General features: G+C 41.7%; 1 protein-coding gene across 1 annotated transcript in view; it reads left to right on the forward strand.

The window, feature by feature from the left end:
* Positions 1-14,510: 14,510 nt before the first annotated feature.
* Positions 14,511-23,247, forward strand: part of NELL2 (neural EGFL like 2) — a 152,252-nt gene continuing 143,515 nt past the window's right edge. Inside the window, exons 1-2 of the mRNA XM_027682182.1 lie at positions 14,511-15,012; positions 15,183-15,311. Coding sequence (XP_027537983.1) covers positions 14,958-15,012; positions 15,183-15,311 — 184 coding nt within the window. The 5' untranslated portion in view covers positions 14,511-14,957. The remainder of the gene's footprint in view (positions 15,013-15,182; positions 15,312-23,247) is intronic.

Consider the following 23,247-nt stretch of genomic DNA (forward strand, 5'->3'; position numbering starts at 1 on the left):
ACATGATCCATGTTGCTTATTTGACATATCTTAACAGTCTGGTAAACATTCCCTAGACAAGGAGCACACAGTAGTTGATTAAACCATTTTCAACATCACTGCATCTGTAATAAAATATTTTGAAGTCTATTATATATGAAACTATGCTCTGTACTACTTTCCTGGCTGCTTAAGAAGACTTCCAGGTCATGAAATCTGCTTCATCTTATGATTCCTGGTGGAAATGATAGAAGATTATTTTTAATTTCAATACAAGGATTGTGATTCAGCAGGTCAGTTCTGTGTGCAGGTTCCCCTTTCCTTTTACACACTACACACAGGCATTGAGCTGACTTCAGTTGTCTCTCCCTCCATTTAGTATGGTATTGCCACCAGATTCAGTTCTCAAAAACCACGACTCAGACTCTAAACCTCTTGACATTGCTTACACTGGCCTTAAAAATAAATAATTCAGGTATCTCCTGATTTCCCTTTTTGCTTCAGAGTGTTCAGGTGCATCTGAGTCATATTTTCAAGCTTTAATCTACAAATATAGGTGACAAACACTTTCCTTTTTTCTTTTTTTTATTTTTTCTTTAATGCAAGCTGATAGTCTCATGCAATTGCTTTCTGTTAGCTGTGGCCTTCAGAAAAACAGCAAACATTCCAAGAGTCAAAGTAAAATATGAGTGCTGCTGAGGTAGCCATCAAAGCTTCTCTGCTTTTTAAGCTTTTTTTTTTTTTTTTATGGGGAAACTGTATAATCATGAAGGTCAAGAAAAGGTTTTACTCAGTTGTGCAGGGCTTTATGGTGGGAATAGGTACAGGAACAGAAGCTTTGTGATGAACAGAAGGCATAGAGAAGAAAATATGTTTCTGTCAGAACCATCTGTTGTGGATCTCCCCAGGCTCAGCTGTGGGCAGGTGGAGATCTCTGTAAGATGATGGAAGAATTATATGTTGGTAAGAGTTTCTAACTTGTACGTATAGTCTGAGAAGTTATGCTCCTAGAAATTTTAAAAGTCCTGGTATTTTTGGATGAGAAGGTCTGCTTGTTCTGCTATAAGGTCACTATATCAATCAGAGATGACACTGCTTTAAACTCAGAATCTTACAGAGTTACAAAGGAACTGGCTGTCAAAAATCAACTTTGATCAGATAATTATAAATCACTTGGAACAGGTCTGCAACTAAGGTTTAGGATTCAGAATGGCAACTTTTTTTGCATGTGTGAAAGAAGGCTCTGTGGAGTTAGGAACTCAAAAATTTTAATGTGAAGGCTTGGAGTTAATTTAAGTCAGAACTGTGTATTATTTAAGAGTTTTCTTGTGTATTGAAAGCACAAGGGGAAAATGGTAAGATAGGAAAGTTGACCCGTCTGGCAAAAATAAGAACCCACAGAAAGTGTTTAAGGGAAGAAACCTGCCTCTAATGAAAAAGGAACTGACAGTTGGGAGAGCTAGGTCTCAAAGGTCAGAAAATGCAGAGATAGATCGAAAACATTCAAAAGCCTCACTGAGCTTTTTTTCTCTTTTTTTTTTCTCATGAAGAAAACTAAAATAAATAGCAGGAGATACTGTATCTTCTGAAATAAAAAGAGAACAAGAAGGCAAGAAGCGTGAGAGTTGCTGAATGACAGATAGAAATGAAAGGTTAATCCAGGTAAGGCCAAGTAGTAAATGAATCCCATTCCCAGGATCTGGAACGGAGATAGTGCTGGACTGTGAATGAGGATGGCAGGGGGATTGAAGTAATCCTTTCCTGAGGGAAAAGTAAATGGAGAGCACATTCGCACAGAATGGTGTGGTCAGGTGTGAAGCAGCTCTGCTTCAGCTGCTGTGGTTTGGCCAAGAGGGAGCCAGTTGTGAAATGGGCACTGCTGGGCTGCATTGGTAAGACTGCAGAAAAGTGAACCTAGCTCTCATGCAGCCCTTCCACCCAGCCCTGGCTGGCATCTTGAGAGGCTTCATCCAAATTTGAGCCATCTTTAGTAAAAACCTGAAGTAAGGCTGGCTTCACCTCCCACTTGGAAATGTTGGAAACTTGGTTCCAGCCCGGGCAAGCAGCAAGTGACACTTCCCCACCCCCAAACTGTGAGTTAGGCAGATGGCCTTGAAAAACAGAAATTTTATTGTAAGGTTTGAACATATTGAGAGGGGAAACCTGAGCAATCTGCCACGAGCGGGGATAACACTTAAAATAATTTACCGGCACTAATCCTGACTACATCTTCTGCTCCACTACCATGCTGGGTGAGGTGAGAAATGTTTGCTGGCTGCCAGGCTGATACATACACTGGGGCAGTGAGGGGCCTCGAGAGCTGATGCTGATCTGATCTATACAAACTAAGGCAGCTGCATATATATATAAAAAAACTTCAAGAAGTCCTGAGCAGCGAGAGCCCTGCATGTGTGTCTGAAAACCAACCCAGTCGACTCCCACCATCAGCTGAGGAGCTGGTGAATGTGGGAGCTGGTCCCTTTGAGCTGCTCCTGCTCATGTTTTGGTGGATAAGCATATCTGTTGTCATTGGTCAGTAGTCCTATCCTCTCTTCCCTCTTTGTTTGCTAAGTCCATCCTCAGGCTGCAGTTTTACCCTGCATTCACTTGTTTTGGAAAAGCTGCAAGGATCTATATGGAGTCCTTGCCAGTACAGGGAGATTTTCCTGAACACTCTTTACCTTCATTAAGAGTCTCTCAGAGTCTTTGACAAAAATATCCCAAATAATATTGAACCTGCATGTTTGTTAAACCTATTAAAGATCTAGTGAAAAAAAAAAAAACTACAACACAAAATTAGGACTGAGTGATAATCCAAACATTACTTCTATCTGTCCTGACACTTCACCTGCTCAGCAGCAACTTTTCTCCCCAGGAGATGCTGGCAGAGCATCCTCTGCTGGCAGAGCATCCTCTGCTGGTCCTCTGCTGGCACCATTTCTAGAGAGAAATATGCTGCTTCAAGGTATGAGAAAAAGTTAAAAAGGAGTGGTGGAGAGAGATAATCACAGCTCATTTGGATTTTGTCCTATATGAAACCCAGAGAAGATTTTAGGGAATAAATATGGATGAAAAAAGCAAATAAAAAGTAGAATGAATCTACCTAGACTTAAGGAAAGTGTTGAGATTGGGTGTGCTTCACAGGAACTAATATTTGACTCAGAGGTGACGGGGGATTCATTCTGACCTTGTAGAACAGAGGAGGCTGCTGGATAACACAATATAGAGCGGTAGTTACATTCCTTTTGAGGGCAGCCTTGGGCCCAGTCTGGTTCATGTTTTCCTTCATGACCTTGGTGCAAAAACTAGATGTCGGCTTACAAAATCTGCAGATGCCACAAAGCTGGTAGGTACAGCTAATACAGACCAGAGGAAGACTTGATTATTATGCAGGAAAAATTAGATGACCTTGTGGAACAGCAGAATAGAAATGGCATGAAATTTAATAATCCAAAGTGCAAAATCATGTCCTTGAAGACTAATCACCAGAACTTCTGCTGTAGGAAAGGGGTTCATGAACCAGAGGAAGGAGAGATGAACAAACTGATTGACCATAGGATGGCCATAAGTTCTTCTGTGCTATATAGCTGTGAAAACAGCTAAAGATGTTCTAAAATGTACCTGGCAAGAATTTGCAGCAGAGTTGGGAAGGAATAAGTAGCTGGGTAAAAGGTATTGAGCTCAGATCATATGCGCTTCTGCTCACCTGTGTTCAAAAGATACTTTAAACTGTAACATATCCAGAGAAAGGGAAATACATACAAGCAGGAAAGGTCAGATGGGGTAACAGTGAATCATTTCTGTGTCATGTGGCCTTTATTCTCCTCCCTCCCCCCACACTTTCACACAAGGTTTGCTGATCTGTGTTAATGTTGTCCTTACTGAGTTATTCGCATTCCCTAAGGAACATTCCAGTCACCTGAACAGGTGGAGAAGCGAATTCCCCTTTCCAAGGATGTATACCTTCATGATGGGGGCGAAAAAATGTTTACCTTTATTTCATTCATTAAAGCATGGCTATAGTAGGATGTTAAGGCAAGAATGTAGAGTCTTCTCATAGTCCTGGGAAATCAGTCTGTGCCTGTCAGCTGTATTCTCTTCCTGCTTGAAGCTGAACAGGGCTGAGCAGGTGTAATGGAGATGCCAGCAGTATCCGTACTGTGGGGCTGGGTACCAGCAATGACAGCTCAGTATGCAAGTGCTGGTCTACCCACATGCTGCTCTCTCTCACAGCCCCATTGCTGATGGGTCTTTGCTGAACTTTGCAGAGCTACTCCACATTTACATTAGTGCAAGGAAAAAGACGCTTGAACCCAGAATAAGGTTTTCAGTGCACCCCTGCCATTTTCCTCCTCTTCCTTCTGCCTTTCATGTTTTCTGAAGCCATTCAGGGTCAGATAAAGGGAAGGAAATTCTTCAGTGAATTGGCCAAGAGGAGCTTCCAGCAAACTCCCTCCCATCAGCACTGTAATCTGCAAAAAATATCTTGCAATATGGGAAGGTTGTTCATTTCTTCCTCTGTGGACAGTTTGGCTTGCCCTGTGTAAGCAGAGGCTATCTTTAGCATGTTGTCGGTGTTTTTTATGAAGAGATATAAAAACTCCCCCAGCAGGAGTCCTCTGGCTCTGAGACTGGGTGAAGGAAGGAGGCTATGACAGACTGCTTGGCTGGCCCCACCATTCAGAGCCATCTGCTTGCCAAGGTTTCTCAGCTATGAAGAGAGAGGCAGACACTGCCCTTCTCAGCAGTGATATGTCACTGTGTATTGAGCCCCCCTCAGAGAGTAGGAACGGTTCAGATAAAATGAAATCCAAACTATTTAAATAGTCAAACACGAGATGCTTTGTCTTATTTGTTGTTTTAAAATAGTCCCTCTAGTTGTAAAAAAGCAACAAAATGTAGTAGTTCTCCTCTCCCACATGCAATTCAGCAAGGTTCTCCCATAATTCGTTCAGACCTAATTAATGAGTATAAGCAGTTTAAGCAGTTTGTTTAATGGCCATATCTCTGCAGTTGCTTATGCTGAACATAATTTCCTTCCCTCTTGCTAGCTTTGCAATAAGTCCCAAGAGTTATTTACAGACACCTTAGTTTTATCTAATTTAACAGCTTTGCGTTGTCAGCAGTTTTGCCATCTCATTGTATTCCCTCTCTTCCTGGTCATTAATAAATTGATGGGGATGGAGAAAGAGTGGAATTAATCCTAGCAGTGATCCTCTGGTACAGTCCCTGTATCACACTTCTACCACCTTTTCATCCCAATCATCTGCTATTCATTCCTATCCTTTTCTCTCTCTTCAACCCATGACAAAGACCTTATCTCCTACCCCAGGGTTAATGAGTTTCCTTAAAAGCTTCCTTTGAATGATACCATCAAATGTCTCTGTAAATGCATATCTTGTGATTTGCTTTTAGTCAATATTTTGCTAACTCTTTGTAACATTTGAACAGGTTAGAAAAGCACAGTTTATCCTCACTGATAAGTTTATCAATTTATCTCTGCTAATCTGTGCTGCCTTGCCATTTATTCATCCTGATTTTTTCTCTCTCTCCTACATATCACCTGTAGGTGTTTTATAACTATTTTAAATTATTTTCTCAACTATTTGCCCTGTTAGTGAATTAAGATTCTTTAGATTTCAATTTGAGGGTCATTCTTAAGAGCTATTTTAAAGATTGCTACAGTGTTGGATATTTTCAAGTTACCCAGCAGAGTGTCTGTTTTAATTATGAATTACATATCTTTAATGATAAACTATGGTAGGCTGAAACTGTGTTCCATTCTTAGGATTTCCTCAGAGTCTTCAATGAATTCCATTTGGTACTATGAGTTATTGGAACATATATTTCTGGAGTTGTTATATCACTGATACTTTTAATATCTTTAATCCAACAGGGCTTTCACATCATTACATGTAACTTCAGAGTCTAGATTCAACCCCAGTCCTTCTTTTCTGACACCCAAATGAATAATTTTCCTTCATTGCAATCTTTCCTCACCCTGCACTTTAATTCTTAACACTTAGCAGTCTAGTAAGCCTACGCTTAATATTCAGCTTTCTATATGTGATTTACTTCCATTGCTTCTTTGTCATGCCTTTGACTGGTTCTGTGTACTTTCTGAGCTTCATCTTGCTGTATGAGTTGTATCTTGCCCCAAATCTTCCATTTTATTTGCATTGCTTTAACTGAGTATCCTTTCCTGAAAGATGCTTTGGGGATCAAAATTAATCCTTGAATTTTACCATTTAATTATCCCATGTCTTTCCTTGTTTTTTTGTTCTGAACTGTGGAGATCTACTAAAGCACAGGTTATAAATAGCTTCCACTCTAAAATTATGAATAACTTTATTTTTAAAAATAATTAATTTTTTTTGGAGAAAAAGACCTGTCTTAAATGTTGATATTTTATCTTCAAATGCTGGTATTTTGCTTAAATTATTAAGCTTGAATATGATTCTATTCACACAGACTTGTAATTCTATGAGCTTCAAGATAAACTCATGTAAATAGATCATAATTATTCTCATTGTAATTATTGTGCTTGGAACCATACTCTCCGGACCAAATCCTGTTGTTAATGAACTCCATTGCACATAGCATTTCTCCATGCTTAATCATTTTGATCCATGGGATGTGCTGTGTTTACAGCACTGGATTTGATTTTCTTGGATCTAGAACTTCTGTGCTAACTTGTGTCAGCTTCTCCTACACACCTTGCCTTGAGTTACCCTCAGTGGTTTTGGCAGGACACTAGAACTCTTACCTTTATCTTCCGCTAAACAAACTAATAATTGAACATCTTTTGATATTCCCTTCTAATAAGAGTTTCTGAATCACAGTTGCTTCGTTTCTTCCTAAGTTAGTACTGGTTTCTCAATCATTGGTAACCCTCCCCTCCTGTTTCTCTGTACCTTTTTGTTATTTACACACCTGTGATTTGGCATGCCTGGCTCCTGAATCCTCCTCCCCAGCCAAGAAGATGTTATTTTAGATAATAAATTTATTTCTCAAGATAACACTGTTGTTAGAACTCAAAACCAAGAAGGCAAGGAAGTCCAAGCCTTTAAAATTGTTTTTCCCTCATTGGTTATGTACTGAAGATATTGATCACTATCTACCCCCATTAACGGTCCATCTTCCACAGATAAGCCTGTTAAAATATAGGGTCTTTAGATTTACACGTGCTTGAACAAGTAATGAATAAAACTGCAAGTGATGTTCCTGAGAAATGCCTAGTGTTCAGACTTTTGGAAAACAGACTACTTAGATTAGAACTAATCAAGCATTTTACGGTGAAATAATTTTCTGTGAAATAACTCGAGAGTTGTGTGCTCACTAAGCCAGGACGAAGCATATGTTGTAACCAGATGAAGCAGGTACTTGAACCTGATTATCCCAGCCCTACCTGCATTTTTACTATTAAGGGGACAAGGAGTATGTGCCTATAAATGATTATTTTTAAGAACATACGAGCCCAAATCTTTCTCTTTCTTTTGTTTGTTCCAAAAAAATAAATAATGGAATTTACTATAATTTTCAGTAATGATTTTGCTAGATTAATTAATGGAGAATTAAAATTTTGTGGCTTAAAAAGCAATGCCAAAACAATGTAACATTTACGCTCTGGAATTTTGTATCAAATTCACTGTTCTGGCTCTTTGGAATTGGGGTTTCTTTTATCACATATATAAAACTAACCCAGGAAGTGTGGGCTGAGGTACAGTGCGTATTTCTTCTTCCTGACAATGCAAGTCAGGTCTCCCTTTGTCTGCAGGCCCTTTGGCAAGACTGGCACTGGACATGTTTAGTCTCTGCAGTGACACGGAGTTCAGAAATCTCCAGGCACTGCTCTGCCAGAGCGCAGCGCTGTTCTAAGATGCCTCCTCACATCCAGCAGCCACCCACCATGTCCCAGCACTGCAGTACCTGAGCTAACATGGCTTTCCTAGCCAGTGAGCCTGATGTGACTCAGGTGTCTGCACCAAAGTGTAGACACGTCCCTCACCACCCAGGTTGTTCCCTTTCTTCTACATTTTTCTCTCTAGGCAGTAGAAATCCAAAGTCCTTTAGGACTACACAATGCTACACCACTTGAAGGCCTTCTCAGTTATTTGATAACTGATAGAAACATTGAAACTCTTCTAGTTTGCCTAATAAATACGCCTTTGGGTATGAAAAGTGTACAGATCAAGTTTGAAAAGTCTATTATTTGTCAGGTAGTGTAAGAGAATATGTGATACTGTCTCCTGATATTACAGAAGTAATTAGACTATACTAGGAGATGTAAAATTTGTACCTTTGAGGTCACAAGCTTGTTTTAGACTATTTTTTCCCACTATTTACAAGGCAAAAGCCAACTTGCTCAACTGAAAACTAAATGGATGCATGACTGTTCCGCTGCAGTCCCACTCATGACGCACCAGGCAGACAGGATTTTTTTGAAACAATCAGTGTTGGATTTGGCAAATTTATTGATATGGCAGCACATAGATATGAGCACATGGAAAGGAAAGGAGAGCCCAGTACCATAAGTGTCTGTTCTTTCTGAGTTAGCAGGGTCTGGGGATGGGGTCAGGGTCTGGGAACAGGATCTGGATCTGGTCCCTGATCCAAAGTTGCCTGGAATCTCTTCACTGACTCTGACCACTAAAGAAAACTGTAAATGTCATCCCCTAGTGTCTGTGTCAAACCTAAACCTGTGTTCTCTAAAATGGCATCTGCTTTTAATGAGGATAAACCCTGGAGAATTGCTTGAGTCTCTTGCAGTCACTAAAAATTCCGCTGTCAAGTAGAGATTTGTTCTGATTTGATTCCCAAATACTAGATGTTGATTTACCTTTGTTTTCTACGTCTTCTACTATCAGAAATTCTCTCTCCCCTTTGGTACTTGCAGATGGAATTATTTTTTTATATTAGGTGGCGGAAGGAGAAAAAGGTTACACCCACCCTCTTCTAGGGACTCCTACTCCAGCCACTGTCTGGCTGTAGTAAAGACTGCATAGATTTTTTTCTTTATTACAAGAGTAAAGCATACAAGATTAAAGTCTTTTCATGCCAGTTTTGTTATCATAACTATTTGCGATGGATATGCTGATCCATTTTTAATAGGGTATAATACTTCTGATGGCAAAATGATCAAAACACAGCACAGTTAGGTCAAGGTAATTTAACTCTAATCTTGCCTAATTGTTATTGTGGTCTGGACTGACAGAACTGAGATAATTAAATACTGATCACAAACTAGCCTCTTCTTACTTCATATGATTCCACATGCCAAATACAACGTCAGCAATCCTAGCTGACATTTTCCATGAGAAACATTTTTAGGCATCATAATGTGTGAAGGCTGCCAGCAGGGCAGCCTTACATCGAAGGGATGTGCACTCTCTTGGAGCGATAAAATAAAGCTAGTATAAAAAACAAGACTTCAGCAAGGAAGGTTAATGTGGGGACTTTGCAACTTGGAAGATTTTAAGTTCAAATTTGGGAAAAAGAGAGCACAGCCTGCACTTTCAGCCTTTCTTCCTTTCCCTTGAATCAAACAAGAATTGTTGGGAAAACTGAAAAATACCTTTATCTCTACCTCTCATTAATGTAATTGGCTCAATTTCTTTTTCTGCACTCAGAAGAATGTGACAGCACAACAAGCTTGTAACTTACGCCACTCCTGGAGCTGCTTCTCCACTGCAGACTGCATCAGTCTCCACTTGCCAAAGCTGCAACTGCAGGTGCAAGACATTAAGTATAATCAAGTGAAGATGGTACAAAGACCCAGGAAGACTTGAAAGTTCAAGAGACTTAAGGTGTGTTCCTTAAATAGCTATAGCCATTGTATCACAGCTCTATTCTCCAATAGAAAGTAAATTTTGCAATTAAAAGTGGGAAAATATCAAATTGATATGAAACATTCATAACTCTAGCTAAAATGGGTGATGTCTCCTCAGCTGACACATGCTTTAGAGGGATGCCTTTTATACCAAGGCTTTTTAACAGAGCTGGTGCTGTCATGGTAGGGTGTGTAGCTTAGTCAGTTTGTCAGTCTCTGCTGAGTCTTTGCCAAGTGCTGTATTTAAATCCCATATAAGTTCTCCTGGTCAGAAAGCCAGAGTGCAGCCAGCAGCTAACACTAATATTGCTACCAGTTCTCACCTAAGGGAGGCTGCAAGACTGCCAAGTTGCAAAGAGAAGACGAGCAAAGGAGTTGGTATGCATGCACTTCTGTGTGAGAAAGAGGGAAAGAAAGAGAGCATCTGTGTGAGAGGATGTTGCTAAAGGGTAGAATGCATCTGGGGAATTGGTAAGAGAAGGGAATGCAAGCGGGGAGCTGCGAGGAGGCTAACAAAGCAGCAAAAGTATATCACCTGCTTTACATAAACAAAGAGGGGGTGTATGTGCTGGAGAGAGAGGGTGCCACCAAAGTTCACAGATCCGGTCAGGAAGCTGACAAGAAAAAACTGTTTGATAAACAACTGAGGTTTATTCAAAAACAGCATCTGAGCTTTGCTCCTTACTGTTGAAGCCATCATTTCAAAAACAAGTGAAAATGAGTTTGATGGTCTCACCTTAGTCCCTCATGGCATTTTACACATCACACAACAACTGTACAGTTTTTACACATGACTGTTTTCATAGACAGAAAATGTGGATCAGAATGATATAATGGTGAAGAGAGAAGTCCACATTGAAGGGTATTAACAGAAAGTGCTGCAGTGTAATTTGCCTGCGTTTTCCTTGACTGTAACTAATAGAAAGCCCTCATCCCCGGCAGTATCAAATTTATTCAAATTAAAAAGCTGCTTCTCTACGACAACAAACTATTCTTCTTGTTCCAGTTCAAAAAGTATTAATTATGGAACATCATGTTTTACAAATATTTTTCTGTATAAATGCTGCATTAAAGCACTATTATAATGTTGAGTAAACAACTCCACATGTTTTGCAATATACTTTCAGAAAAAACGTTGCATCAGTGTTTTATAAGTAGGTCAGTGACAATTCTTTATGTATTTCTTAAATTCACATGGACTCTCCAGGTTCCAGCATAGAAACACATGGGTAAAACTACTGTGAATAAAATATTCATGTTTTTCTTTAAAAATAAATAGACCCAGATAAGCTACAGTAAGAGAAGTAATGCTTTCCCAGTGCAGGATTGCCTCCTGCATGCTTTAAGAGCTCTACTTGGTCCAGTTTATTACCATATAATTAATATGAGTGTAATTAATATGAGCATAATTAATATGATATTCCCTTTGCAATTAAATCATTCATTAATTTGGGGCTTGTCACACATCCCTTAGTTCTTCATTTGGCAGGAAAATTGTTGTGAATGTTAGTCATTAGTCAGAAGGTCTATTTACTTTTTAGCATCTAGTGGGGTTTTTGTAAGGGGGATATCAATATCATGATATCTGTTTAATCTAAAAATGTAATTGAAATTGAAACATTGATGACTGGAAGACTGTTTATGAGTCAGTTGTATTACAAAACACCAAAGCTGTGTTACAGAGTGTGCCCTGCTAGTGTGACATGGCAGGCTCACATCACTGCCAGGGCCATTCCCCCTTCCAGGAGATCTAGTGACTGGGTCCAAGGTCATCTCCTCAGAAAGCCTTTTAACTTATACTTGGTGAAACTGTATGTGTGCTATTGTTGACATGTCCATTGCTGTGGAATTACAGAATGCCATTTCATCTTAGAGGTTTTGTAAAGAGATTGTTCCACTGTAGATATGGTAATACTATGACCAGGTGGTATTTCAAAGAAAGCCACAGGAGAAGTCCCATAGAAAGTGCAAAAGATTAGTCTTGTCTTCTACAGACATTTCCTTGAGTAATCTCAATGCTAGCATCTGTAAGGATAAGAACTATCTTAGCTCACAAAATAAACGAAGCCAACCCTAACCAACCGAAAAAACCCTAACCAACCGAAAAAATCTCTACCAACCCACCAGCCAACCTCCAAAAATCAAACAAAACCAAACCACCTCTGAGACATCTAGTCTCTGGAGAGCCTTGAAAATTGGTGAGACATGTAAAGGTTAATATCTGAAATGGGCTTCTCTAGACAGAGACCTTACTTAATATAGAAAGCACTTTCATCAATGCATGGTTATTACAGATCTGTACATACTGAACCTTTTTCTTAGGTCTGTCACCATTTGCCATGTGTGGAGTAGATTATGGTGCACCTCAGCATGAAGTGTTTGTAGATCTCTTGGCTAAAAGACATGGTTTCCATCAAAGGGAAGAACATTCCAGACATCCGAAAGTGTAAAAAACCATTTTTTTCAGGTATATCCATAATATCCAAATTTAAGAAGGGACATGTCCATAAAGATGGTGAAACTGCATGTTTCTAGAGTGATCAGAAAGTGATTACATGGGTAGAAGTATGTATTAGGTTTAGACAACTGTTTGAAAGATTTATTCATCAGTGTCATGTTCCTTGTATTGGTAGAAATTCCCATTTTGCTGTTCACTTACTTCTTGGTGAGCCGAATAATGTCACTATTGACATTTCACATAGCAGAAACCCAGCTTTGTGTAATGTGTGTAATGTCTGCCCTGGGCTCCACATAAATATGGGGGAATAGATAAATTAGGTTGGATGGCGTTTTGTGTGATTTCTCATGTACAGGAAGATGAGTAGACACTCCTTGGAGATCTATTGAGGAAAAAAAAGATTAATAAAGGGATGTACTCCACCTGATCTACATGCTTATGTTAGTCCAGCAGGCCCAGCTAATGGAAAGTGTCAGTGGCTGCTGGCAGATGCAAAGAACTTAAGGTAGATGTTTGCCTCTTTTGATTTGTTCGCTTGTGTGCCTGACTCAACTGGCGGCAGGGCTCATTATGCATCATTATTACTTTAGATTCTGAACCTATTTCTTCTCAAATTAATTGCTTCTGGCTGAGCTATCTGTAACCAATGTGATTAAATAGCATGAAAACAACCACTGATGTGTGGCTGTTGTCCATTAACTTTCCCAAGGAAACACATCAGTTGTTAAGACTGCTCTGGCAGCCAACGAATTTCATGAGTTTGGAAGCACAGTTCCACATCACTAACAGGCTGGAGACAAAGCTTTGGTGCAGAAGAGGTGCTGGGCTGATTGGGATGGGGGTGGAATGTCACTGACAACTCTGACTATGCAAGATACAACATCAGGGATGCTGTGTGACCAGTTATACGGGTGGTACCAGCAGCAGGGTTCCTTTATTCCATTTGTTTTCAGACCAGTTGTAATGTGAAGTGGCTGTAGAAGCCCCTCTCATGGAGCTGTATTGGCTCTGCCTACCACCTGGAGAAGAAGCCCATAGCTCCTCCGAGGGTGACAAGCATGTTGGGCACACTGGAACCACATTCTAACACCCATGCTCTGAATTTGGGTTGAAGGATGGATTGCATTTCCCCCCTTTCATCTGTAGACACTCCTCTCTCTCTCTTTTTTTTAATTTAGTTTTTCTTATAAGAAAGAAGATGTTTGCTTTGTATGTTGTTTAGTATCTCAATTGGTTAATTTAGTCTGGAAAGGAGATTTACCATTGACTCCCACGGTTGCCTTGGAAAAAAAAAGGAGACAAAACTCCTCTTCCTTTCAGCCTTCAGAATGATTATTGTGAAAGATGTGAAAGGTTACTTGTAAAGATTTCATTATTTGCAAAAACCACAGAGGATGAGTTTGGGAGAGGTCAATAAACAATACTAGAATCACCAGCTGACATTAGGGTCTTATTAACATGCATGTGAAATTAGAAAAAAAATAAAAATAAAACCCCAATCCTTTATTCTGCACAATTTGACAAACTGGCAACAAGACATTCCTGCCCTGCACACTGGGAGTCTATGAAAGGGAAGAATAAGGCTATTCTTAGTCCCCTTTATAGGCACACAAAGTACGGCACAGAAATGTCACTTGCTGGGGGGGGCGGAGGGTTTGTTAAAGAGTCGAGGACAGGACCGCTGTGTAGAATCGTCCGACAGGGCAAGCGAACCTGCGGTTGTCAGCCCCGCGCCAGCTCTGCACACTCCCATCTTGGTCTGCGACTGGAAACGTCCTGGTTTGTCTCCCCCAAACCCCGCCCTTCCAAAATTCTTTTTATTCGTGCTCAAAGATCAGTCAGTGGCTTCGCCAGACACTGGACGGCATCACCTCGGGAAGGAAACAACCAGTGACTTCAGCACGGGTCCGCCAGCAGGCAGGAGAGCGCCCCGAGAGTCAGGGCCAGCGCAGATCGGCCGCTGCTAGCAGCGGCCTCGGGGACACACGGGCCCTCCCCGCCGCCCCCCGCCCCGGCGGAGCTCCCCGGCAGAGCTCCCCTCAAAAGTTCCCAGCGGCGCCCCCGGCTGTTGGGACCGGGCCCGCCCGTAGCTCCCCGACAGACCTTCCCGTGCCCGGCGCGCCCCCGGCGGACGGGGCGGTGCCTCCCCCCGGCCCTGCCCGGCCCTGCTGGGCCCGGCAGAGGCGGTGGGCGGCTCCTGTGACCGTGGCATAAACCGGCGGCCCCTCCTGCCGGTGCCGCTGTCCCTGCTGGACGGCGGAGAGGAGAGCGGCTCTCCCGCGGGAGCCGGGCGGAGGCTGCTGCTGCGGCGGCGGCGGCGGCTCCTCTCCAGCTGAGGGGCTGCGCCTGGTGGCGGCGGGGCGGGGAGCTGCGGGGCACGGGCGCGCTGCCTCCGCCTCCCGGCTGCCGCGGCCTCGTTCGTACGGCTGCGGCGGCAGGAGGCTCCGGCGGGCTCCCCTATTGTCTGCCCGCGGGCGGAGGGCTGCGCTGCCCGCACGCCCCCCGCCCTCGCCTTTGTGTGCTCCGGCCGGCGGCGGGGCGGCGCGGCGCCTGCTGTGATGCGCGCTGCGGGGCGGTGCGGGGTCCGCGCCGCTCGGTGAGAGGCAGGGAGGGACCCAGCCTGTGCCCCGGTGGCTTTTTGCCCGCAGTTGCCGGAGAAGGGGGACTATGGACTGAGCGCATCGGTGTACCATGGAGTCGGGCATCCGCTTGAGCACGCTCTGCCTTCTCCTCTGCCTGGGGCCAGGTAGGCGGATGCCGGACCCGCCGGGAGAGCGCCCGGGAGCGGGGCTGGCGGAGCTTCGCAGCGGCCCCTGGCCCCTGGGCGGCCGCAGGTGCGGGGAGCGGCGGCGGGGCTCGGGGGGAACTCGGGAAGTTGCGGCGTCGGCGGGTGGGTGACGGCACTTTCTGGGTCAGTTTCAGGCTTTGGCGTGGACCCCTCGCTGCAGATCGACGTGTTGTCCGAGCTACAACTGGGAGGCTCCACGGAGGGCGTGCGCCAGGTGCCGGGGCTGCACAACGGGAGCAAAGCCTTCCTTTTCCCAGGTACGGCCGCCCCGACCCGCCCGGCCCCAAAACTCGGGCCGCGGCAGTCGGGACCCGGCGCCGCTCACGGGGCGCCCCCGACCCTTCACCCACCGCGAGGGGTTTGCCCGCTCCTGAGACACCGGGGGCCCGTCCCTTCCCTTCCTGTTCGATTTTCTTCCACTCTTCCCCACAGTCCCGCTCCTTCTTTTTTTTTCCTCTCTTATCCCCTTTTTTTCTTCTTTTTCCTTTGACTGGTAGACGCTTAATTAAAGTACAGCAGGAACGGGGATGGCAGATGGCTTGTTTTGTGAGTCGTGGGGTGCGGTGATGAATAATAGCACCACCCACTCTACTGCTTTACTTGGGAAACGCTATCATACCCCAGTTCCAGCTAAGGAAAAGCTCAGTGAAAGTTTCATGTGAATTGAGCAAAATGCTGAAATGGAGTGCCCTGGAGGAAGGAGGCAGATGGCTGGAAATAAGAACACCCTTTTTTTGCCAAGGGAAACTGGCTCTTGGGAGCTTCTGTGAGGTTACCCTCCTGAGGAACAAATAATGAGTTTTGGTCTCTTTTAGTGCTTGTGATTGTTTCTTTGCTAATATTGGGAATAAGAATAAAATAGTAATCTTCTGTCTTTCAAAAATACATTTAGAAGGTTTATTAAAAAATATTAAACTTCCTTATATTGTAATTCACAAAGGACTGTAAAATAACTCTTAATGTCTAATTGAATATATTGGCATCAGTTACATTGCCTACACCTGCTCATTATCAGTGTATTTTGTAATTGCACATTAATAATATATTGATATGTAAAATGAAGCTGGAGTCAAGAATATTTTTAGGAAAAAAACCCCAACTCTATCTCAATTAAAAAAAAGCCTAAAAATGGCTTTTAGAAGCAAGTCTCTTCTCTGAAAGATGATTAAATGCTTCTTATAAACTATGACTAAACAAAAACAAGGAATATGGCTCAACATCTGGTGAAGCACAAGCAAATCTCCACATCAGCCTGCCCTTTTAAAATAGGGGGGACCTGATCGCTGGCTTCTTGTGTCATACCAGAAGTTTCAGCTTGGATTTGAACAGATTTCTAGTGCAACAGGCAAGAGGCTGTGTTTCACGTACAGAAGAGTTATAATTCAAGGGAGAAAGGGCGATAAGATCTGAAAAGGGATTTTTTTTTCATGTTTGCATAAATGAGATAATTTATCAGAAGCTAGTAGTTACCAAAGGCTTTTTTTTTTTTATTTTATTTTTTTTTTTTCTTTGAGGTGACCTCTCTAGAGATGTTCTTCCCCAGAACAGCCAGCATGTGTCACTATGGACACGAATGTGGAGACGCATGGGCATACGTGTCTTAAGACACTGGCATATGCATGGCTTCAAACATCTCTGATGGGCTTGTGGCTGCAGAGCAGAGCCCTCTGTGAAGGGGGTGACTACTTAGAATGGCAACGCGTTTGTGTGGCAGTGGAATTTGTGTCCTAAATTAGCTGTAATTTTTAAGGTATGGTTCTGAGTTGCAGCCCCATTGTACTATAATGGGTTGGAGTGAGGGGGAAGTCATAACTCACTTTGTCTTCAGTGGTAACAGGATTAGAGATTTGGAAGAATAAGACTTCTGATATATTTTCCCAGTGACAGGACAAAAAACTACTGGGTTACTGAAGAATTTTTTTCCGAGTTCTTCCCTCTTTCCTTGCAATTATGAGTGTACATAGTTCCCAAATGGGTTAGCAGTTTATTCATAACAAAAGGAGACAGGAGTTTTAAATTTTCACAAGAACCTTTTTATTTTGTTAAGAAGAATCGGGAATAACAAGGATGAAAACACTTATGTCTAAATGGTAGTTGAAGTCACTCAGTGTCCCTTAGGAAGTCCTCAATGCCCTGCAGGACTGGAGACAATTTTCCCTACTACTGTATGACGTGACTACTGATTTTCTTATAGTAAATGGGGTCCTTACTGAGCAGAGAGGTTTTAATTTTTGAACTTGCATTTAGAAACAGAGAAATTTTCTTCCTTGATCAGACTACTGGGTCCACTTAGTAAATTTTGTTCTGCTCCTAGAGCTCACACTTTAGGAACGTTGCTGCAGTGTATGCCTTTTAATGTATTTGCAGTGTATGAATTTCGAATACATGTATGTGTTGACTTGGAATTTGGGTTTGCCTCTGTTTTTTTCCTTATTCCAGCTAGAACCATAGTCCTAGACAGAAATGATTTTTTGAGAATGACACAAATGACTTTAAATGATCTGTGAACTTATTCTGGAAGCTTTAACATGTGACCCTTTGCCTTTTGGTTTCTTTAGATATTGAATGTTGGAATGTTGTCTTGTACTGTATACATATTTATGATATTTTAGTATGTTGCCTTTTTGGATAGACCACACTTTCAACTGATGTGAAGCCTTACTTTACATAAGCTTAAAACATACAGAAATCCTAAATGCTGTTCTTTATTTTAGAAGGAAATTATGAAAGTAGCATGTTGAACTGCCAACAGGTAACAGACAAAGATATATGATGGGGAAATTGTACATACAGCTAAAGCAGAGCAGTCCCTTTCCTTCTGTTTCTGGGCAAAAAGGTTTGACTGCTTAATTAGATGTAGTGTCAATTTACAATACAAGGGTTTAGCATCTAATTGGCTGTTCTGACAAATTCTTCCTCGTGTAATTGGTTTTCAAAAGTACTTATATTTCTAGGCCATATAAACCAGTAAGCAATTAGTCTCTAAAGGTAGTTTTAGGCTGTTATTGTCCATTCAAGAACATTTAGAATGCTCCTTATAAAGTTCATGATTTAGAAATAAATTTTAGCCATTTGAAATTTACTGTCATTTGGACTTTTTTTTTTTTTGTTTGTACCTGTGTGCTCTGAGTGCAGCAGATCTAGATGCTGTGGTCTTGGATTCTAAGACTTTTTAAGTGTGTGATTCTCCTTGGTTGTTGTGGATGGTAGCAACTGAATGCCATTGTAATCTGGCTCTAGTTAGCTGCAGGGACTTGTCTTTCTGGAAATGGGATTTGCAAAGTAATTGTAATATGTTCCAGTGTAGCTTGTGGGAAGATACAATTATGAATAGAAAACAGGAGGAAGTCTTCAGAAATGTTAGTGCTGCTATATGTGAACATCTGCCAGCACTTTCTAGCCAACAGCAGATATTATTATGTCAAAATATGTTGAGAGGAAAATTATTCCTCTTCTGGTCAGAGCAGCAGAACAGAAGTCAGAATATCTATTTTGGCGACCGTTTACGTAAGTCAATGAAATTCTCAGTACCTTCGTTCTTCCCTTTGCAAAACAGGGATGACACTTGTGTAAAGCCCAAACCAGGTGGGTGGATTGAAGTATAATTAATTCAGTTGAAGGCTTTTGGAGAAGTACCAGTTGTCATTCTTAGAATTCTTTCTTTGTAAATATAATGCATTAATACAGTGAGGAGATAGGTGGAGATGAAAGTCAATAGCCATTTTCTTATGCAATATGGTAATCATATTGCTGCAAGAGCACTTGTTGCATATGTAACGGCAGGGAAGTTTGAAGAGGTGGACAAAACTACAACAGAGGTTGAAGAGCGAAAAGACTTTTGGATGACTGTCTCAAATCTATGCTAGGACACATAAAATTAAGCACATGCAAGGTCCAGTGAAGCCAGGTATTTCAACTGGCAGTGGGAAATGGTGTTCTGAGGTGTGAGAATCTAAAGAGGGGCTGCAAGAGTAACCTGGTCTTCTCTGTCACTGGGATGAATGAAAGGACTCAGCAGTACTGTTCTTCGAATTGGCACTTGCTGGCAGGAGAAAAAAGACATCCTTAAAATAGGCCTCTTGGTATAAGAGATTTGTTACCTGTTGCTGTATGACTGGATCATTAGCACATTATTTTAAAACACTGGCAAGGCAATATTACTATATTTTATATGCCTTTGGAAGGTTCACTGTGTTTCGTCTCATGATACCTTCTCTGGACATTACTAAATAAAGGAGCTAAAAATAAAGCCTTAAAAGTAGAGGTGGATAAACTTTCTCTCATAGAAATAGGATTTACATTGCCTATGCACTTCACACACACAGCTTTTTCCTTGCCACCTGTCATTGAAACTATGGACAGATGCTTTCTCCAGGTTCCAGCTGAGCCTGCTGAAAATATTACTGTTCCCAGCTGCTTGTCACTACCTGGGATCTAGAGGTTACTGTCCCCACAACTCTTCCAAAGCAAGAGATTATATGAGTGTTCCCATGTCTGCTGATGGCAAAGTCAGCCAGCTTCAGGAGCAAACCTGGCTGACTGCAGTGACATGGATTAGAGTTCTGCAAAATCCCCTTTCTCCAGCTGTACACCCCTCCCAGAGGAGTGGTAACAGACAGCTGGGGAAGAGGATGTTAATGTTGCCAACTGGCTTAGCTGACTGCAGGGTGAATACCTATCTGCAGAATTTTTTGTCTTGCATGCAAACTGGTTTCTTTTAGAAACACTGAATTCTCAAAATGTGGGACTTCCAGCATAGAGATAATCTGTAGATAATAGAAGTTCTAAAAAAAGTTTAATTTCAGTAAGCACTGGCATGTTTTTTGTGTTAGAAATGTCTAGTGTAAGCAATTGCTCTATGACAATGTGGTAGCCAGAAAGGTCCAGGTTTTGGCATATCTGGAACAACAGCCAAAGCATTTCCTAGGCTGCCTTCCATCTCTGGCACTTTCCTAAGACACCTCTGCACCCATGCAACAGTAACCATTGTGGTAGGGCACTGCCAGGGTAGCGATTGATGCTGCTGGGGAGCCGGGCTGGATGTTGAAGCCCTGAAGAGCTAGGCTGCTTTTTTCTAGGGCCTGCTGCTCTAGCTGCTACTGCAAGGCATCCCCTTGCTCCAGAAGAGCTTAATGTTCAGCATCCTCCTCCACCTGTTAGCAGTGGTAGCAAGAGGAGGTGTTTGGGAAATGTCTGATGCTTGAAGTGCCTGTCCAAAAAGGAGGAAGTAGTATGTGAGAATCATGCATCCATTTCCCATCCCAAACCATGCTGAGCTTTAATGCATGGAGAACTATGATGCACTTGTCCACTGCTGAATAATCGTGAAGATACCCAGTACTGGAGATTGTGTTGCTTGCCAACTACTGCTGTGCTGGTTTATCTGTAAAGTAGAAAGGGAAAAAGTTAGGGGAAGAAAAAGATTTAAATATTGTGGGCTTGTAATGGTACAACAGAGTGTAGGACTGAGAAATAGAAACTGAATGGGTACCTATTATATGACAGATACCAAGGAAACCCTGGTTTCCAGAGAAGAAAAGCTTATTATCCCTAAATCTAGTCATTAGTGCATAGTTGATACAAAATAATGTTAAGGAATGACAGAAAACTTGGCTTGTAGCTTTTGTGGATTGCACCTGTCTTATGCTGAAAGTTTCAAATAAATATTGTTGTTAGGAATGTATATTAGACATATAAAGTAACAAAAAAGTGTAAGCAAAAGTAGAGCAATAAAATTATGTTAAGTACAGCTCTAAAAATTATGCCATTGATCATCTCAAGAAAAATATTTTTTGCAAAGTGTTACTTTCTTGTCCTTTTTTTTGTTTGTTTTTGTTTACCTTACCTACTCAAATCCCCTTGGAGATGGTGCCGAGCAGCAGGACTTTGGTGGCTTTGCCTGGGCTTGGTGACACAGCTGATATCTCCAGCCTCTGATACTTCAGCCTTTGGAGGGAATTAATACCTGCATTTATTAATCAGCAAGGGTGTGACTCAATTTAGAGGAATGTTGTGTTTTATTGTGATCTTGTGGGCTTGAGCCTGTGCTTTTCACAGCCAGGTTGCATCTGATATCTGCAATAAATTGAACTCCCTGGGGGTCTGTTTTCTATTGGGACAATGCCGATTTTCAAAAACTTTTTTTAATGAGCGTTTGGTTGTTCAGGTTGATGCAAATAACCATGTTGTGTTCATACCTTCAATATCACCCAAAACAAGCATATTTGATGGAAAGCTGAAGATGGGTATGATGTACAGCTCTAAGGTGTGTATGAAAGGGTAATACATGAACATTGTGTCAGTATGGTGATGTGGGGCAGAGCCCTGGTTGATGCTGTGAGAAGGGACAGGATGGTCAAAGGAGTGGGGCCAGAGGAGGCCTCTCTCCATGTTGATGTCCCCATCAAGAGCAACTAGACGCAGATGACTGCTCACCTGGCAGCCTCTCCTGGCAGCGTGGCAGGGGTGTTGGCTGAAGTTAAAATATGCGATATTAACAGCAGGACAGCATCTGTCCTGCGTACCAGAGAGAACTCAGCACTTGTAATGTGTGCCCTGAGAGAGAGGACAGTAACTCTTCTGGGTAGCTGTCGAGCACATCTTTCCATATTGCTGGGGGAGGATTGCATTAGCGAGAGGTAGTGATGTGGGAAAACAAGGTCTTGCTACCCTTATGTAATTGCTTTTGCTGTGACATAGTTCTGTAGTCACAAAGTATGCTTGAGACTTGCAAGGTTAATGTTTTTTTTTTATGGTTTTCCCCCCCCCACTGCATCATGGTTCCTTTTCCAGTGAGGTTTCATAGAAGGCATTTCCTACATCTAGATCAGTCACAATGTCTGTTTTTCCCCTACTATTTGCTTATAAGATTTGGGAAATAGGTTTTCTACTCTCTCCTCCTCCCCATCTTATGTTCTTCTAGTCTGTATCCTCCAGGGCATATAGGTGCCAGCTTGGAAAAATAACTCCAAGTACAGTTAACTTCACTATTTCCATTGAGTCTTAAGGAGGTACAGAACTGAGTTCATAAGTTACTTAAAACCATTGGATAAGAGCTGGAAATTTTATATAGCTGTCATTGGAAACTGTACTTCCATATAGTGACTCTTCAGTTCCCTATATTTGGTCCCATTTGGTTTTGTGCCAAGGTGCAGATGCACTGAGCAGTTCTTCTACCTGTACTTTAACAGTACAGGTGAATAAGGGGTGAAAAAGGATTTTCACGGATTTTTTTTTTTTTCCTGTCCATCTGTTTTGGCTAAATTCCTCTGTATTTTGTCTCAATGTTTAAGAAGTGCTAATTTTTCCCTCTTGGCATTGTCCATAAGATTTCCTCTCAGGAAAATCTGAGGGGAAATATGATAAGAAAGGGTACTTTAGCTTTTAATTTTTTTGCCTGGACAAATACCCATTATGAATGTTCACTCAGGTAGCTATTAGTGAACCTTAAAAACTTATACCGAACTTGTAGCAAATATATCATTTAAGTTATGGTTCTATTGAGGAAGTAAATTTTTTTCTTATTTCTTTTTTTTTCTCTTTAAACCATATTTTGGTAGGAAAAAAGCTGTAGCCATTTTCAACATGGAAGAATTTTACAGTAAAAAATTCTACTTATTTGTTACATTAAATAACATTTTGTTTGCTTTTCTTTTTTGGTGCATACATTTTTCTGGGGGTATGTGATGCTGATGACTTCAGAGACACGCAGGCTTAGAAAACTGACTTTTATGTTGAGTCATCTCATGAGATGCTGCTCGCAACTCTGGGCTGTTGCAAGGTGCTAAAGAAACGGGCATGGTCTCTTACAAGACTAAAACAGACTTCTGAAGACATAGTGTTCAAAAGGCTTTTAGCAGATTAACATTGGCTGCAGCAAAACATTGCTGCAATAGACTGTAATGTTTCCAAAGGAGCCATTATAATCAATATTGCTAGCGATCCATAACTGAGAATTCTTTTAGAGGAATTTGAGTGGCTATTTTCCTCTCTGAAAACAGAGGGAGTATAATAAGAAAAAGACCTCTAGCTGTAGAATTGCTCACTCTGTCAGAGCAACATTTATACAATTTCCCCAGCATAAATACTTATTTAAGTATAATTAGATGGTGGCAACATCCATATTGTTTATCGTAAAAAGAGGTGACATGTACCAGCCTTGACTCTATGGCTGGAAGTCCACTAGTCTCTAGA

This window comes from Neopelma chrysocephalum, unplaced genomic scaffold (genome assembly GCF_003984885.1).
Source record: "Neopelma chrysocephalum unplaced genomic scaffold, ASM398488v2 Primary Assembly neopelma1_62, whole genome shotgun sequence".
In the NCBI taxonomy this organism is placed as follows: domain Eukaryota; kingdom Metazoa; phylum Chordata; class Aves; order Passeriformes; family Pipridae; genus Neopelma; species Neopelma chrysocephalum.